Source organism: Sarcophilus harrisii, chromosome 1 (assembly GCF_902635505.1).
Source record: "Sarcophilus harrisii chromosome 1, mSarHar1.11, whole genome shotgun sequence".
In the NCBI taxonomy this organism is placed as follows: domain Eukaryota; kingdom Metazoa; phylum Chordata; class Mammalia; order Dasyuromorphia; family Dasyuridae; genus Sarcophilus; species Sarcophilus harrisii.
The window spans coordinates 661,575,431-661,593,754 of record NC_045426.1 but is presented as its reverse complement, the minus strand read 5'-3'; the positions used below and the strand labels follow the sequence as shown (position 1 = coordinate 661,593,754).

General features: G+C 36.8%; 1 protein-coding gene across 10 annotated transcripts in view; it reads right to left on the bottom strand.

The window, feature by feature from the left end:
* Positions 1-18,324, bottom strand: part of MYO9B (myosin IXB) — a 118,626-nt gene that overhangs the window by 61,831 nt on the left and 38,471 nt on the right. For all 10 annotated transcript variants that reach the window (XM_031947983.1, XM_031947985.1, XM_031947978.1 and 7 more), the window contains exon 3: positions 2,296-2,390. In XM_031947983.1, coding sequence (XP_031803843.1) covers positions 2,296-2,390 — 95 coding nt within the window. The remainder of the gene's footprint in view (positions 1-2,295; positions 2,391-18,324) is intronic.

The following is an 18,324-nucleotide window of genomic DNA, read 5'->3' as shown; positions in this document are numbered from 1 at the left end:
GTAACAAGGTTTCTTATTATCCCTAGAACCAACACTTTCAAAGTTAATTGTTATTATAAACTAAATAATAATTAACAATCAAGCAAACATAATTCAAGGGGGACAATTTTTATTTCAACTTCTTGGTTTTCATAAGGTATAACTAAAGAAATTAACAAATAGCAAACCAGTAAATTTGGGCAAAGTCTAAGGGACAAAATGACATCTTCTGTCAGTATATGCAACATATCACACCTGTAGTCCTACCTCCCTTCAAGAAGGGAAAAAAAAAATTCAGTAAAAAAGTTGAAATCAATAGCTAAGAAACAAACAAACAAAAAAAAAAAAAAATTAATGCCAATAGTGGTCTTGGGAAACAGATAATGAATAAATCTCTCTTATCTTAGAAGAGAGGTGAGGGATTCTGAGAGCAGCATATTGTATCCATTATCATTCACACCAACTTTTTTTTTTTTTTGGCTGAGGCAGTTGGGGTTAAGTGACTTGCCCAGGATCACACAGTTAGGAAGTGTTTAGGTACCTGAGACCAGATTTGAACTCAGATCCTCCTGACTTCAGGGCTGGTGCTCTATCCATTGTGCTACCCATCTGTCCCATGCACAGTAATTTTTAATCATTCTGACAACCTTTTCTTTGTTAAAAAGGGCAGTTCAGTTCAGGGAGCAGGGGGGATACATAGAAATGACAATGATAGTAAAACAAAAGGTATCAATGAACACATTATTTTTCGAAAGAGTAGGTCATATCCAACAAACTTAATTGCTTTTTTGACAAAATTACTAAGCCAGTACCTTAAAAATTGTAGCGTTTAACTAGATTTTAATAGCACCTCTCATCCTACTCTTGTGAAAGGCAGTGAGATATAGGCTACATTAGATAGATTTGGAACTGGTTGAATGGCCTGATTATCAACAATTAGATTTTATTCTCAAATGTGGAATGCCCCAGGGATCTGTGCTATTTAACATTTTCACCAATGACTTGGATAAGGCATAGATGTTTATTATCTGCAGGTTACACAAAACCGTCAAGGAAAACTTACAGAAGATAGCAAAAAATGATGCAAATAAATTCACTGGCTACAACATTTTGAAACTTCAAAGTAGGTAGTTGTAATGGGCTTGAAACTTTCGAGTCGATGCACTGAGGTCAGGACTGCCGAGCACTTAAGGCTAACTACCAATTGGACAATACTCTATGGGCATATGCTTGGAAAATGGTCCTTCCCGCTATCCTGTGCTGGCTTGATGATTGGTGTATACAGAGAATTGTAGGAGGGACTAGGGGGTGGAGTAAGACTAGCCAGAGTCATATTGGGGGTAGATGAGGGAGAAGGAGGTCACAGAAATTCTGTTTCCATCCAATTCAATCCTACCTCTAAAGACCAAGAATAAAGACTAAGGACTTTTGCTTATCCTGACTCCAGCTGATTCTAAGGTATCCAGGGTGCTAACATGTTCATCAAAGGTAGTGGCAACCCCATGGCAAGACCCAAACGGTAACTGATCGGAGGGTGGGATGAATGGCATCCCACCACTATCGCTTATTACAAGACTTGTTTTAATACAATTCTATCACACACACCCCATCTCCCTTTACCCATTAATGAATCCCCCCACTCAACTTTTAACGTCCTTAGCCCTCATGTAGCTGGCTTCCTGTGACTATGCTCCCCCACCTCCAAGTTTTTTCATTTTTGCCAAACATCTTCATAACCTAAGCCACCCAACTTCACAATTTCATTAACTTTACTCTTACCTCCCACATACACTCAGTTTCCTACTTCCACAGAATCTTTCCTATTTTCTTTCCAATAATACTATTTATGTTCTAGTTCAGATCATTAACACTTTTTGCCTAAACTATGCATTTAAAGGTCTATTGAGAAACACAATCTGGTTCTAACTCATCTTACTGGGCTTACATTCCTTTTCCTCACACATATATTTTCCAGCAAAACTAGACTACCTAAAACTCAAATACCTGACTCACCCCAGTATCTTCTGCCCCATTCCCTCACATAATCATACAACACACATTTTCAATCCAGGGAATCCATTTTCCTTCATCATTTTTATCCCCAGAATCCTTATTTCTTTCAGTCTTCTTTTCAATACCCTCTCCTCCTCTGAAGTCTACTATTTATTCCTCCAGTAGAATATAATAAGCAGCTTTTGTGTCCCTCTCCATATATCCATCACCTAGTATATACACATAGAGTCCTTTGCAGAGAGTAGACATTTTAAAAATGTTTGTTAAATTGAAATTAGATAAAGTTAAAATTGCTGTACATACCCTCGGACAATGCCATTCTCCAAATAGTTGACTTGAATGAATTTCCCAAAACGGCTTGAATTGTTGTTGTGGGCTGTTTTGGCATTTCCAAATGCCTACAAAGGAAATAAAAAGAAGTTTTCAGATGATGAAATCCAAAATATCACACATCTAAGGCATATTATTCATCATGTAAAACTTAAGATTGAGGCATTTACATGCTGTGAAATACATTATGAAAATAGAAGCTTGTAGAAGATTATTATTCAGAAACATCAAAATTCTGCAATTTTTCCTCACAAGGAAATGCAGACCTGGAAAAGCATCTGAAATCACACTGTTTAAAGCTGAATGGCAGAATTGAAATTGGAATTCAAGGCCCTGGTCAATGCTGAGCAAGAATTGTATAAAACAGAAAATGGCATTCTAATAGCTACTAGTAATTTCTATAATGTCTCTTTCAGATTTACAGTGGGCTTAATGACTGGAAGTATAATCGTACCATTCTGAATCAATCAACTTTTTTTTTAGCTATATGTCAGATCCTAGAGGATTCAAAGACAAGAAAATAAACAATCCCTGTTCTTAAAGTGCTTACAACCTCCCAAGGGAGACAATCTGTGCATCTATATAGATTCAGAATATGTACAAAATAGATATGGTGGGGCACTAATGCCTGAGTGAATACTCAGGAAAGGCTTTGTGTAGCGGGGCTTTTGTGAAGGAACTGGGTGACTGAATTTGGCAGACATGAAAGAGGAATGCATGCCAAGCATGGGAATCAATTCAGTAGAAAGGCACGGAGTTGGGAGAAGGTGGGCTTTGAGGAACACAGAGGGGAACAGCATCATAGAATGTGGAAAGTTGTACAAGGGTAACGTGAGGTTTGGATATGAAAGACTTTAAAAACTAAAAGAGAGTTCATTTGATCTTACAGGCAATAGGAGCAGCTGGAGTTTATTGAATAGGGAATTGACATGCTTAGGATTATGTTTTAGGAAATTTTCTCTGGTAGTCATAGGGAGGAGAGAGTGGAGTAGGAAGAAATTGAGGCAAGGAGATCAATTAGAAGATCACTATAATACTCCAGGCAACTGGTGACAGACTGAGTTAAGGACTGGGGCCTGGATGAGTAATGCTAGGGAGTCATACGAAAGAGGTGCTATGGAGGTGGAAATGGTAGGATTTGGAAACTGATTTGCTTTATGGAGCAAGGGTAGAGTAAAGAGTTGAGGATAAAGTTGGGGTTGTGAATCTGGAAAACTGTGGGTGATGGGAGGAGACAGGTTCTGTCTTGGATATGCTGAGTTTGAAAAGTTTATGCAACATTTGGTTTGAGATGCCTAGAACACTGTTGGCAATGTGGGACTGGAGCTTAAAAGAGGGATTTGGGCTAGGTATGTAGAGATAGGAGTCACTTGCATAAACTATGACACGCAGGAGAGCTGATATAGTCACCAAGGAGAGATATAAAAAAGGAACAGGACAGAGACTTGGGGTGCGCTCACAGCTAAGGGCTATGACATGGATGATGTAATTTCAAGAGCTATTCCTACATATGTTTTGGAAGTAGAAGTCAAAAAGAGGGAACAGGAATAAAGGCTCAAGAGGCAGCTTTTAGCAGAGATGGTCTGCTCATAGTCAAAAGACAAACTACTCTAAAGGAGTTTTTGGAAACTTGGATTAAATGTTTTAATTAAATAATTTAATGTTTAAAAGAGCAGAATATTTATTCTGCTAAATCAGCTAATGCTAAACATCAAAAATTCTGCTTTAAAAAGGAAAAAAAAAAAAAGGAAAACAGAGAAGCTGTGAGAGGCTGAGAGGATAAAATATGTGACAATTTCCAAATGTTCTAGAATACCTAACTAGGTCAACAAGAATGAATATATTGTGTAAGGAAGTTTCCCCTGAAGGCAAAAGCAAGCAGCATCAGAGAGGAGATCACTGTCTGGAAGCATCTTCATAATAGGAAGTCTTCTTCAGTCATCATAAAGTGACTGTTTTATCAGGGTCACAAGACGGACCAACTTCCTGTTCCAAAAATAGTGCTATGTCTGTACAAGAACACTTAAAACCACAGTCTAAGCAGTATCCAAGTAGACAGAAATAAAATGAACCTTATGAAACTGATTTTTAAAACTGAAATTTTAAGAGTTAACCGTGTTAGAGCTAAAAGTAAAAACAAGGATGTGCTATAGAAAATGATCTCATATCTTGGAAAATTATGCTGGAATATTTTCCATCTTGTACAGATTCCTGAATCTTTCTTAAAGCCATCAAACAAGGGGGCAGCTAGGTGGCACAGTAGATAGAGCACCATCCCTGAAGTCAGGAGGATCTGAGTTCAAATCTGATCTCAGACACTTAACACTTCCTAGCTGTGTGACCCTAGGCAAGTCACTTAACCCCAACTGCCTCAGCCAAAAAAAAAAAAAAAAAAAAAAAAAAAAAAGCCACCAACAAAATTTCATGTGCTCAGAATTATTTTTTTAAAAATTTTGTGAAAGAGCACTAAAGGATTAATCTTTTCTATCAAAAGGCAGTTTGCCCAAGTAAAAAATGTGAAGAAAAAATTACTTTTATTTTCCTTTTACAATAAAGAGACCAGTTCAAAATTGAATCTTCCTTTTGTAGTCTCTCCCTAAGGCAGGGGCTATCACAGACACTTCTGGAAACCTTGTGAAATCTATGGACTCCTTTTCAGAATAAGGTTACATAAAATAAAATAGAAGATTACAAGGGAAATCAATTATATCAATATAAATTTATTTGTATACAAAAAAAGCAAGATCAAATTTATAGACTTCAAGTTAAAATTGTTGCATCAAGGTTTGCTTTTTCTTTTTTGAAGGGGAAAATACATATTATTCTACTATTAGTTCTGTTGTCTCAGGCAAATCAATTCCATCCACTCACAGAAAGTAAGAATGGTTTCCTACTTTTGAGATCAAAAGGTTATAAATGCAAAGCTGGAAGGTACCTTGGAAGATACCCCTCATTTACAGATGAGGAAACTGGGGCTCAAAAAGATGAAGTGTGCTAGATCAGAGGAGTAATAATCTGAATCCAATTTTGTCTTATCTAGTATGAGTTAGGCACATGAGTAACACTGAGTACAGAGTGGTGAACCTACAATGTGAGTCTTGATTGTTTGATTTACTTTGTGGGGAATTGTATCCCCTTCTCTTCCTCCTGTTTTCATTGACTTCTTTGGTGTATTTCTTTCGTTTTGAGATAGCAGCAGTGTTCATATGAGAGATAGGAGAGAAGAAACAACTCTTCATGGAGTCACCTTACTTATGGAGCCTGCTCTTCATGAACTGAAGTTAATTCTTGGTTGATCTCATCAGCTCCTATGGATTTGATGATTATCTCTATGTTGATGATTCTCAAATCTATTAATCCACATCTATCCTCTTGAAGAGGGGTCCCTGAAACTCTAAAAATCCTTAAAGGAGAAAATCTCCTTCAACTCTGCGTCAGTAAGGGACCTTGAAACTCATGAGTTTCAGAACTGAGCCAACCCCACCTAGAAAACAAGGATGAAACTGTTTATCCCTTAGGGTGGGGTCCCTCACTGAGGCAGAGTTGGAGATTTTCTCCTTTAAGGATTCTTAAGAGTTTCAGGGTCCCCTCTTCACTCTCTGCTGATCTCCAATATTGTCTTGCACTCAATAAACATTTCCAACAAGATGTCCAGTGAATATCTTCAGTTCAACACGTCCAAAACAGAATTCAATCCCTTTATTTTGATGCCGAGGCCCACTAATTTTTACCTTTGTAACATCTTTAGAATATGCTTTCATCTCTCTTCTGATACAATAACCTATTGGCTGATTTGTTTATCACAATTCTCCATCATCAGCTGTCAAAGTGATTTCCCTAAAATACAGTCAGACCATATCACTCTCATATCACTAAACTCTAGCAGTTTTTTTTTTTTTTATCATCTTAGGATCAAACATAAAATTCTCTGGTGTTCAAAGCCCTTCAGGATCTAAACTCTCCACCTCTTCACCTTTCTAATCAGTTGTCTCCTTCTTCCCTACCATAGGCTCTTAGATCTAGCTGCTGGCTTCTTTGCTCCAGGCATTTTCTCTAGTCCCTCATGTCTCATTTCCATCTATTGGGTTTCCTGGTTTCCTCCAATTTCCACTTAAAATCCCACCTTCTACAAGAAATTTCTCCTCCCTTAAGTCTAGTTATTTTTCTTTGCTGATTATTTCCCATTTATTTGTCTATAGCTGGTTTGTAGATAGTTGTTGGCATGTTGTCCCTCCCATTAAATTATGAACTTTTCCAGCTCAGGGATTGTCTTTTGCCTTTCTCTGTATCTTCAATGTTAAGCATAGAGGAAATAATAAATGCTTTTTGTTGTCATTCAGTTTTATCTGACTCTTTGTGGAGATTCCCTTTGGGAGGTTTTCTTGGCAACTGGAGTGGTCTGCATTTCCTCCTCCAGCTTGTTTTACATTTGAGGAAACTAAGGCAAACAGTTATGTGATTTGCCCAGTCAACATCTAGTAAATGTGCTCTGTCCACTGCACCACCTACCTGCTCAAGAAATGATTACTGCTTCACTTAACCTGGCCCACTTCTACTTTTTAAACTTTCTTATACCTTATTAATTTCTATATTCTTTTCATTTCAAGGATACTGGCTTCCAGACTATCCAATTATTTTCACTGGTCACTTCCCACCCCTGATATTCTCATCTTTCTTATTTCTACCTCTTCTTTTTCCTGGATTCCTTCAAGTCTCAGCTGAAATCCCTCCTTTTTGCAATGTTTTTTTTTCCATTCCTACGCAATCTTAGGGTCTTCTCCCTTTTTCCCCCTCCAGATAATCTCCAGTTTATTTTCTGTGTCTCTTGCTTAGATATAGTAATTTCCTTGTTGTCTCCTCCATTGAACTGTGAGCTTGGTGAGGACAGGAATTTCTTTTTTTAGTCCTTAGTACAGTACCCAACACATAGCAGGCACTTAAATAAGACTGGATGACTTGACTTGTTGATTAACGCAAAAAATAAAAATAACAAAAAATCTAAACAACCCAGAAAATGGTAAATTTACAGTCACGCAACTATTTAGATCACCTAGTCTTGCCTGACTTCTAAATACCAAGATGTTTTATTTTGCAATTACTCTCATAAGTGATGTGTATGGCTTAAACCTGCTCATAGCTCCAATGATCTCACATGTCTGGTATGTAGTCTCAGCATAGAGCAACTTTTCAAAAGCCAATCTAAAAATATCTGGCTTATATTTCTATATTCCAAGCTGTGGGAACTGTTTAATGCTCAGATGAAGTAGGACTATTATCATTTATACTCATCACTGGAATTTTAAGAAAATTTTTAGTCCACATCAAATTTTATAACAAATTAGTACAAATAAAATAACAATGTTAAAAGAAAATGATTTAAATAATATGGCTTTTATGAAATGCAATGATAGAAGGAAGAGATCTTAGGATATAAGCAATTATGTAATATGGCAAACATACTAGGAAAAAAAAAGCAAAATACTAATAGCACTTCTTCCATAAAGCAAAATTGATATGGATTCAACAAAATGTTACATTAAAATTATACTTCTAGTTTGATATTCACCATTAATTAATGAAAAGTTAATTTCATTTTAAGGGAAAATATCATAAATTACATCTTTGTCCAAGAAGGGACCTTTGACATCACATGTGTAAATCTCTCATTTTAATGAGGAGGTAACTTAGGCCCCCAGGAAGGGAAATGACATCTCAAGTTACAGGGAAGACTGTGGTCACATCTAATATTCTTTTGCTCTCTTGTGATTTCAGGCAGTGGAAGTGCTTGCCTCCTTTTGTTGTTACACATCTGATATTTACAATCTGCTGCTGAATTTTGCTACAACTTATATCTTTTATATTTGTATGGATTTGAAATGCTTTTTTGATTAAGCTCAAGAGGGAGTGTGGTACAGGAGAAAGCGGGGTGAGGACCCTTTGGAGTCAGCAGGCTTGGGTTCAAATTTTACTAATCCAGCTATGTAACTGTAGGCATGCCCATCACCTTTCCAGATACTATAGTTCTCTCATATGGAAATGGAAATTAAATTAGCATGGATTCAGTAAGCCAGACAGGAGATTTCAATATAAAAACTGAAACAATTCTCAAGGACTTCTAAGAAGTAAATTCTACTCTAAATTACCAATACTCTGATCCTAAGTCTTCCAATAAAGTCTGAGCTATGTATTGTTGGGGCCATCTCCAGTGATTTTGATCTGTATTTTGTGACTGGACCCAGATGGCTCTGGACAGGAAAGTGAGGCAGGTGACTTTGCATAGCCTTCCCTCACTTTAATCCAATTCACTTGAATATCACGGCATCACCTCCCTTATGTGATAGTCCTTTTCAAGAATGAAGGACAAACGATGACCACCTCTGTGTTGGGCAGCTAGGTGGTACAGTGGATAGAGGACTGGGCATGGAGTCAAGAAGATCTTAATTCAACTATTTCTGTCCTGCAGGGTAAAGTCAAACAAGAGAGTTTCTCTATCAGAACCTTGTAAATAATGGAAGATAATCGTCATGTTCCCCTTTGAGTCTTTTCTTCATATACTCAAACATTCTCAGTTTCCAAATTCAATTCTCATATGACGTAAACTCAAAACCTTTGACCATCCTGATCCCCCACTTCTGAATACTCACCAGCTTATCAATATCCTATCTAAAACGTAGTACCCAAGGCTTAGACTTCACTTGTGGTCTACAGTAAGGCTATCACTTCCCGAATAATCCTGGACACTAGGTCTTTCAACATAGCTCAAATATGAATCAATGTTCCTGACTGCCTTATCACACTGTTGACTCATATTGAGCAGGCAATGAATTGAAAATCCCACATGTTTTTTAGGTGAGTTGCTGTCTAGTCACATCTTCCTAATATTATACCTATATAAAGTTGATTTTCTGAAAACTCAAATATGAGACTTAAACAATTATCTCTATTAAGTTTCATATTATTGTATTTGGCCCAATGTAGCAAGACCTTTTTAGATCCAAACTTTGATACCAATGTGTATTCTTGAAAACTTTATATCATCTACCAATTTAACAAATATGCTTAAGTCATGCCTTCATCTAAGTCACTGAAAAAAATCGCTAAATAGCAAGGAGTCAAGTACCTATCCCACTCACTTTTGAATTCATCCACTTGTACTGTCGCTGAATCAGTGCCTCTCCTCTCTACAATAAGAGTGTGAAACTCATTCTGAACTACTAGCCTAGGAACCCCAAGTCTCAAGCTTAGTCTACTATGACCTGAGCCTGATGGAGTCACACTGGCTATTTCTTCCAGATGGTCATTAATGGTCGTTTTAATAATGTTTTCCAGTTTACCAGGTAACAAAGTCAAAATTATGAACATAAGAGTTTTCAGTCTTTATTCTTTTCCCATTTTTGAAATTGAGACATTTGCTCTTCCCCAGCATTGTGGTGTTTTTTCAGTTTCTCAGGATCTTTCCCAGTGGTTGGGCCACATCTGAGTTATCCTCTATGACAGGATAGAGTTCATCAGGGTTTGCTAACAACTTATCAAAGGCAGCTAGGTGTCTTCTTACTCTCTCTTCAATTTTGTTCTTTTTTAATTCAAACATCACTCTTTTTGGTAGAGTAAGTATAAGCAAAATAAGTGTTGCCTTCTCTTTCTCACTGGTTATTCATTCTGTCATCTACCCCGAATGTATTTCTTTCTGATTCCTTCTTCCTGAAGATGGTTAAAAAAATAGCCTTGGCATTGTTTTTGTTTATTTCACTAACTACAGCTCATGCTAAGCTTGAAGGACAACACTATTTAAAGGACTGTATTATAATTTTAAATTATTCATCCCATATCCTTGCTTCCATCATCTTTAATGAAGTTCCATCAGCTTTAAAATTATCTGCTCCTTCTAATAGTAATATTAATAATTAATAGCTTTAAACTTTATACAACACTTATAAATATTATTTCATTTGATCCTCACATGAACCCTGGGAGATGCTACTATTATCCCCATTTTTTACAGATAAGGAAACTGAGGCGGGCAGTGGTTATGTGACTTGTCTGAAGTCACAAAGCTAGTGAGCATCTGATGCTAAATATTGAACTCAGGCTTCTCTGATTCCACGCCTAGTACTGAGATACATTGTGGCCTTCTACCTTGAAATCTGATCCACTTCCCCCAGATCAGAATTCTTTCAATCTTCAAAATTTCAACATGAAAATGAATGACACAATCTACTCAATTTTAGAACAAGAAATATTACTTATCCTGTTATCTGAACCTTCTGTAATCTGTATTCAACAATATGGGATGCATATCAAATGATGCTTGATGGTACTTCCTTTTACTTCTCCCCAAATTTCTTTGTTATTTCCATCCAGAAACAAATTCCTTCTTGTTGGTGTGAAATGGATCCAGAATAGGATATAGTTTTCTATTCTGGTTACTCTACCTTTTGCTATGAGATACTTTACATTTTCTTCTTCTTCTCTCTCTCTGTCATTTGACTTTAATATTCCTTTCTGTCTCATAGAATCACTAGCTTCTATTTGGTTCATTCTAATTTTCAAGAATTTATTGTATAGGCATGGGACTTATTGTAACTGTTCTACTAAACTGTTAATTTCCTTTCTTCCATGCTCTCATTTCTTTTGGAAATTTTCCTTCTAGCACTCTCATTTTATTTATAAAAATTTAAAAATTCCCACTTCATTTCTTCTAGAATTCCAGTTGAATTTCTGCCAAGCAATGTTCTTCTCTGAGGCTTTCTTTGCTTGTAAATATTTTGGAGTCATTCTCTTCTTCTGGGCTTGTCTTGACTGTCCCTGACAATATAACTCTTTATGGAGAAAACTCTTTTTTGTTTGCTCATTCTCCCAGTCTACTTCCTGACTTTGCTTTGCACTTGGGGTCTGAGCCAAAATGTTGCTGCTTCTAGACTTTTTCTTTCTTTGAAAGAACTGCCTAGGGCCTCCCTACTTAGGAATATTAACACCCTACCCCGTTCTCAATCTATACTGGATCTGTGACTTAAAATTGGGTAAAAAAAACCCAAAGCTGACAGTTGGCACCTCCCTCTCTTGCAATGGCCGAGTAAGGGTCTGGAACTTTCTCTTGCCTTGGTCCATAGACTCTCCCTGAGTGCTGGAATACACAACATGCTCCTGATCCAACCCTGTCCTAGGGGCCACAGATTTCTCTGCTTGTCTTTCTCTGCTGACCTGGCCTGAATAAATGAATTCCTGTGACTTTTTCTGGATTTCCCCATCAGGATTTGGGATGGGGCACATTCTAGATTTAATAGAAGAGTTTTGTGAAAGGCAGCCATACTGCTTCCTACCTTTCTACCCTTATGCCAAGAAGTTCTGCCTCTTCCTCTGCCTTTTAAAGGATGAAATTACCATTAAGGCAAATCAAGAACATTTTAACTACTTTGTTTTTGGCACAAAGCAACAAAAGGTATTCAGTTAATTGAAAGGTCTATCAGTTACCACTGTGTCTCCATGTCAGGCGTGTTTTCTATTTCCGAAACTCTTCTAGTTAGTTCCCTTTTCCTATAGGTGTTCTGTATTATAATCAAATATTTTTCTATGTCTTGCCTTTTGCTCTCCCCACTACTCTACCTTAATGTCTTCCCAACTCCAATTTCCTTATTTGAATGAACTAATTAATCAACAAATACTTACTATACACCTACTATCTGCGGGTATGAGATATTTGAATGGATTTAAATTCTCACTGATGTCCATACTACCTCCAATGATGAAGAATGCAATTCATTTGTGATGTTTATACAAAGCATGTGACTCCTGTCAATGTTATGTCTGTTGGACTATCAAATGTTTGTAAGGATGGTGGTGGGGTGCCTTTCTTGAGTTCTACTGACATTGTAAGGATATCAATAGAACATGCAAGTTGTCCACTTATTATATGCCATGTTTTGCCATAGGCCAAGCTCTTCATTTATGATTACATATTTCTGAATACATACTTCTCTGATGACATTCATTACACAATATCTTATTCACAATTCTTGTTTTCTAACATGTTGCAACCTGCTCAAGTTCACCATATGCTTATGTCCTTTGAATAATCCCCAATTTTAATTTGGAAACTATAATATGTCATGATTCATAATTACAAATTACAGGAAGAAAAGTTGTAAAAATTATGTTTGATTCAAGGAGAGTCTGGGATCATTAAAGGAACTATGCAATTTTCAATGGTAAGTTCATTTTCTATAATTCTGGGCCCAGATTATTGTTCATTTGAATTGTCTGACCATCTAATTGAACATCATGATCTAGATATTTGATACTTTTTATCCACTCAATTTTCCTTGTATGGATATTGAATGCTCATTAAAAAGGCTCTGTAATGTTTTGGAACTTGATACAATCCTTACAATATACACAAAGAGAAGTATCTGGATTACTTTGCCATGTATAAGGAATTTCTCTTTGAACTGAACTCTGTATTAAATGTCCTGTGTGGCAGGACCTGTAAAAATCATATTATATAAAGATCAAAGGGTTATTGAGTATATTGAATAAATTTTCTATTTCCTTTCTTAGAAAGGAATGCTTAGAAACATGCTCAAGTATGTAAACCTTAAAAAAAAGAAAAAACAACAAAACCATTCATTTTATTTCACCATCAAACTACTATTCTATAATGGTTCCTTTTCACAAATTCCTAACGGAAAAATGTCTATACTTGTTGCCTCAGCTTTCTCATTTCCCAGAGATTTTCTCTGCAATCTATTTTCTAGCCTCATCACTAAACTGAACCTGTAAAATCTAAGGTGGCCAATGATTTTTAAATAACTTTGTTTAAAAATGTGTTTGTCTTTTGGCTTTCTATTACATCCGTTTCCAAATACAAGCCCTCTTACTTACTTCCCCTCAACAAACTATCCCTTATAACAAAGATTTTAAAAGAGAAAAAAAGGGGGCAGTTCAGCAAAATCAACCAGTACATTGAAGTGTATCAATATTCCACACTCATAGCTCCCGACCTCTGAAAAGAAGGAAAGCACATTTTCTCAACTTCTCCGTAGAATCAAGCTGTCATTAAAATTGCAGTGTTCAGTTTCATTTTACTGTTCTTTCCTGGATCTACTTACTTTACTGGCCATTAACACAAGTGAGTCTTCCCATGTTTTTCTGAATCACTCATATTTGCTATTTTTTAATGGTGTGGTAAGATTCCATTAATTTATATACCAAAAGTTGTTTAGCCATTCTCTAATCAGTGGGTATCTACTTTGCCTCCAGTTTCTTCCTAGTACAAAAAATGTTGCTATGTAAACTATGTATAGTTCTGTATTTGACCTCTTTGGATACGGTTAACAGTGGGTACTGTAGATAAAAAAAAGATTTAAGGTCATTTTATACACTTTTAAAAAGTTTAATTTCAAATTGTTTTCTAGGGTAATCGGTCAATTAGTTACTAAACTGCTAAACCATACATTTTCTTCCTAGTCCTCATCCACTTTGACCCCTAGCACCTGATATTGCTGTACCCCCAGGATTCTTTCCTTTCTAGTTATTTGGGACACTTTTCCTACCTGTTCTTCTAAATCTTTTTTCTGCTATCATTTTCCATGTCCTGCCCCCACATATGGGTAGAGTTCAAGGCTCTGTACTGGGACTTTCCTCTTTCTTTTCCTTTTTACACTCTCTTGATGATTTCACTGGCTCCCATGGATCTTTACATAGATGACTCTTGGATCTAAATATCCAGTTTTGGTCTGTCTTCTAAATACCCAAATAGCACTCAGCAATTGCCTACTAGGCACTTCCAACTGGATGTTTCAGATATCTTAAACTGGGTATGTTGAAAACAGAACTTATGCTCTCAAACTCTGCCTTTTTGTAACTTCCCTATTTCTATTGCGAGCACCATTAATTTTCCAGTCACTCAGGTTACAAAACTTTAATCAACCTCTTCCTCATCAAATCCAAAAACAGTTGCTAAGTCCTATCAACTCTACCTCCCCATCTTTCAGAGTCTTCCCTTCTCCACTCACATGGCCACCACTCTAGTTTAGGCCCTTATCACCTTTTCTACACTATTGAAATAGTTTCCTGGTTGGTTTCCTTTTCTCTAATGCCTCTCCTCTCTAGATCATACTTCATACCAAAGCTAGAAATACTTTAAAAGTACAGGTCCATATCACTGGGCTCAAAAGGCTTCAGGGACTTCATTTCCCCTCTAATACAAAATACAAACTCATCTGTTAGTTACTGGTAATCTGGCTCTAGCCTACTTTCCTAGTACTATCACACATTAATCTTCTGACACCATATATTACAACTACACTGGCCTACTTATTAGGTATATCTGACATTCCATTTCCTACCTTCATGCTGTGATCCAATAAATGGAATCCGTACTCTTCTCACCATAACCTTCTGGAATTCCTGGCTTTCTCTAAAGTAAATGCCATCTCCCAGCCTGATCCCATTTATAGTACTCTCTAACAGAAGTTACTTGGAATTTACTTGGTATACTTATCAATGTATCTGTTTTTTTATCTCAGTAGAATGTAAACTTGTTAAGGGCAGGGGAGGTTTTTGTATTTTCATAAAAATGCTTGGCACAACGAATGTTTGTGGCAGCCCTTTTTGTAGTGGCTAGAAACTGGAAACTGAATGGATGTCCATCAGTTGGAGAATGGCTGAATAAATTGTGGTATATGAAAATTATGGAATATTACTGTTCTGTAAGAAATGACCAACAGGATGATTTCAGAAAGGCCTGGAGAGACTTACACGAACTGATGCTAAGTGAAATGAGCAGGACCAGGAGATCATTATATACTTCAACAACAATACTAGATGATGACCAGTCCTGATGGATCAGGCCATCCTCAGCAACGAGATCAACCAAATCATTTCTAATGGAGCAGTAATGAACTGAACTAGCTATGCCCAGAAAAAGAACTCTGGGAGATGACTAAAAACCATTACATTGAATTCCCAATCCCTATATTTATGCACACCTGCATTTTTGATTTCCTTCACAAGCTAATTGTACAATAATTCAGAGTCTGATTCTTTTTGTACAGCAAAATAATGTTTTGGTCATGTATACTTATTGTGTATCTAAGTTATATTTTAATATATTTAACATCTACTGGTCATCCTGCCATTTAGGGGAGGGGGTGGGGGGGGGTAAGAGGTGAAAAATTGGAACAAGAGGTTTGGCAATTGTTAATGCTGTGAGGTTACCCATGTATATATCCTGTAAATTAAAGGCTATTAAAAAAAAAAAATGCTTGGCACATAGGATATTGATAAACACTTAAATGACTGCAGGGATTTTTTGTAACTTAAAAATACAAAAGAAACATCTTGTTGGAAAAAGATCATTTAAAACTGCATTGTGTTCTACTGAATTAAGTACTTAAAAAAAAAAAAGAAGCATTTATCACCATTCCTGTAACTTTGGAAATGTGTCCCTCTCTGATCACCATTCTCTTAAATTCTTCTCCTTAGAATGTAAGTATCTTGAAGGCATGGGCGGTCTTAGCTTTCCTCTCCTCTCCTTGAATTTGTATGCATGTAGCAAGTTTTTAATAAATGCTTTTTTAGGGGCAGCTAGGTGGCGTAGTAGATAGAGCACCAGCCCTAAAGTCAGGAGGATGGGAAGTTCAAATCTAATCTCAGACACTTAACACTTCCTAGCTCTGTGACCCTGGGCAAGTCACTTAACCTCAATTGTCTCCTCCCCCACGAATCTGTTGTTCAAGTCCTGTCAATTCTTTGTCACACATTCTCTCTTCTGATCCTACTCTTGTGGCACTACCTCATTACCTTACTTCTGGATTGCTGCAAAAGTTTGGTGGTTAGTACCCCCTACCTTCACCTTATTCTAAAGTCCATCTTCCACTCAACTACCAAAGTGATCTTTTAAATTTTCTTAAAATCTGGTCCCTTCCCCTCTTTTCAATCTTCTTATATTCTACTCCTCTTCACATACTTTAAAATCTAGTGACAGTGACCTCTTTGCTTCACCTTGAACAAAACCTCCATCTCTTGACTCCAGGATTTCCATTTGCTCTTTCTCCTGCCTGGAATGTACTCCTTCCTTACTTCTGTTTTCTGGCTTCAATTCTCTACTAAAGCAAGGGCTTTTCCTTGGTCTCCTTAATGCTAGAGCCTTTCCACTAAAATCAGTTGCAATTAATCTTTACATAAATTATTTTACATAGTGTATCTCCCATTATAATGGGAATTCTTTCAGATCAGGAAAATATTTTTTATACTCTCAGTGCTTAGCCCAGTGATACAGTATGCATTTATTAAGTGCATGTTAACTGCCCGATTCCCCTTCCCCCAACCTCTTTTGAATAAATTGTCCCTTTCTAGAGCAATCTTTCTATCAAGGTGTTCACAATTAAGAGTCCCCCATACTGGATCAGACTCAGGCCCAACTGGGTTCTACCCAGACATCTTCCTGCCATGGCACCCTGCCACTTGATGCTGCTTCTCAGACTTAGAAAAGTTTTTACTTGGGGATGGAGGGATCCTAAATTCTCCAGATTAGTGAGAGTTTGATACACCTAGACTGTTTCAGACTTAAAAATACTGCTTCCTGGTCATCTTTCTGTACCCTTGCCCTCAATACTTTCTATCTCTTGCTTTATGAACAGTAATTAAATCAACACTATTCTATGGCTTTATTCACCATCCCTGTGACTTCCCAAACCAAAAACCTCTCTTTCCTGCTACCCTCCTCCATTCTTCCCCTATTAAGATATAAGTTCCTTATGGGCAGAGATTTTCTTCCTTTTTGTATGTCCAGTATTTAACATTTAACATACCATATTACAGCAGTACCTATTTGGTCAAATGTGCCTCAAAAAGTTATTTAGTGCCTTTTGTTACTTATGTTTTGTGCATGTGATGTCCTGAGTTTTATTCCTTCAGATTTTGTCTCCTGTGAAGTTTTGCCTGTGTCTGTCAGTCAACTTAGCTGTTCTCTGCATATCTAGTTTGTAAGCAATTTTTACCCTTCCCTTTCCTTTTTAGTTTAAAGGACTTGGAAGAGTACAGGCTAATATATTCTTACTAGTCCTTGTCAGGTACAATTAGTACCTGGCCAGGAGTTTGTAATTTACTAGAAATCTGAATTCAATTCTCAAACACCACCTGAAATGATGAAATAATAAAAACATCACCTATGCCCTCTAAAACCAAGACACCATAGTCTTGAGTAATACTTTCTAGGGTCCTGCTTGTAGCATCATGTGTACCACAAGAGTCGGAGAGAAGTTATCTGGTTTGGCAAGTCTCAGGAGAGTCATTATCATGTCTTGGAATACACATTCCAGGAAGACAATAGATCATTTCTATTATTATCAAGTAGAAAACATATGGCTCAATCCCTCTCAGCAGGGACTTGCCAATGCTTACCATTTGACTCCTTTTCCTCTGACCCTGCCTAGCTGATCTTGCTCCAAAAAAGACTAGCTACCTCTTCCTTCTGTGCAGAACAAATTTCTTTTTACTCCTTAGATATCCTTATAGTAATTCCTTGACTTGTCATTAGAATTATTTCTCAGCTTTAATAATGCAAATACTGCTTTTATGAAACTTTTTTTTACAGTTTTGTTATATGACTAGACAGAATATGTAATATTTTTTATTATAAAAATGACATAGTGATAATCAATGTAGCTTTAAGAATTCTACAGTGTTGATTTACTTTTGCTTGTAATTATTTAAAAATCAGTGAAACAACTACCAAAAACATTTTAGGGGGTAAAGAAACAGTATTTTTATGGGGAAAAGAGGGAGAAAAGGAAGGAAGATGAGCAGAGAAACACTGCAAACATAGTATAATAGGATTTGGACCTTTTTTCCCTGAAGACCTGCCTTTGGATCCTTTCATATGCCTGGATAAGACACACTGATTGCAGCAGAGTCACTTAAACCCTCTAAACCTCAATCTGCTTATTTGTAAAGTGAACTTGTATTCCCAACCTCACAAGGCTGTTATGAGAAGAGTGCCAT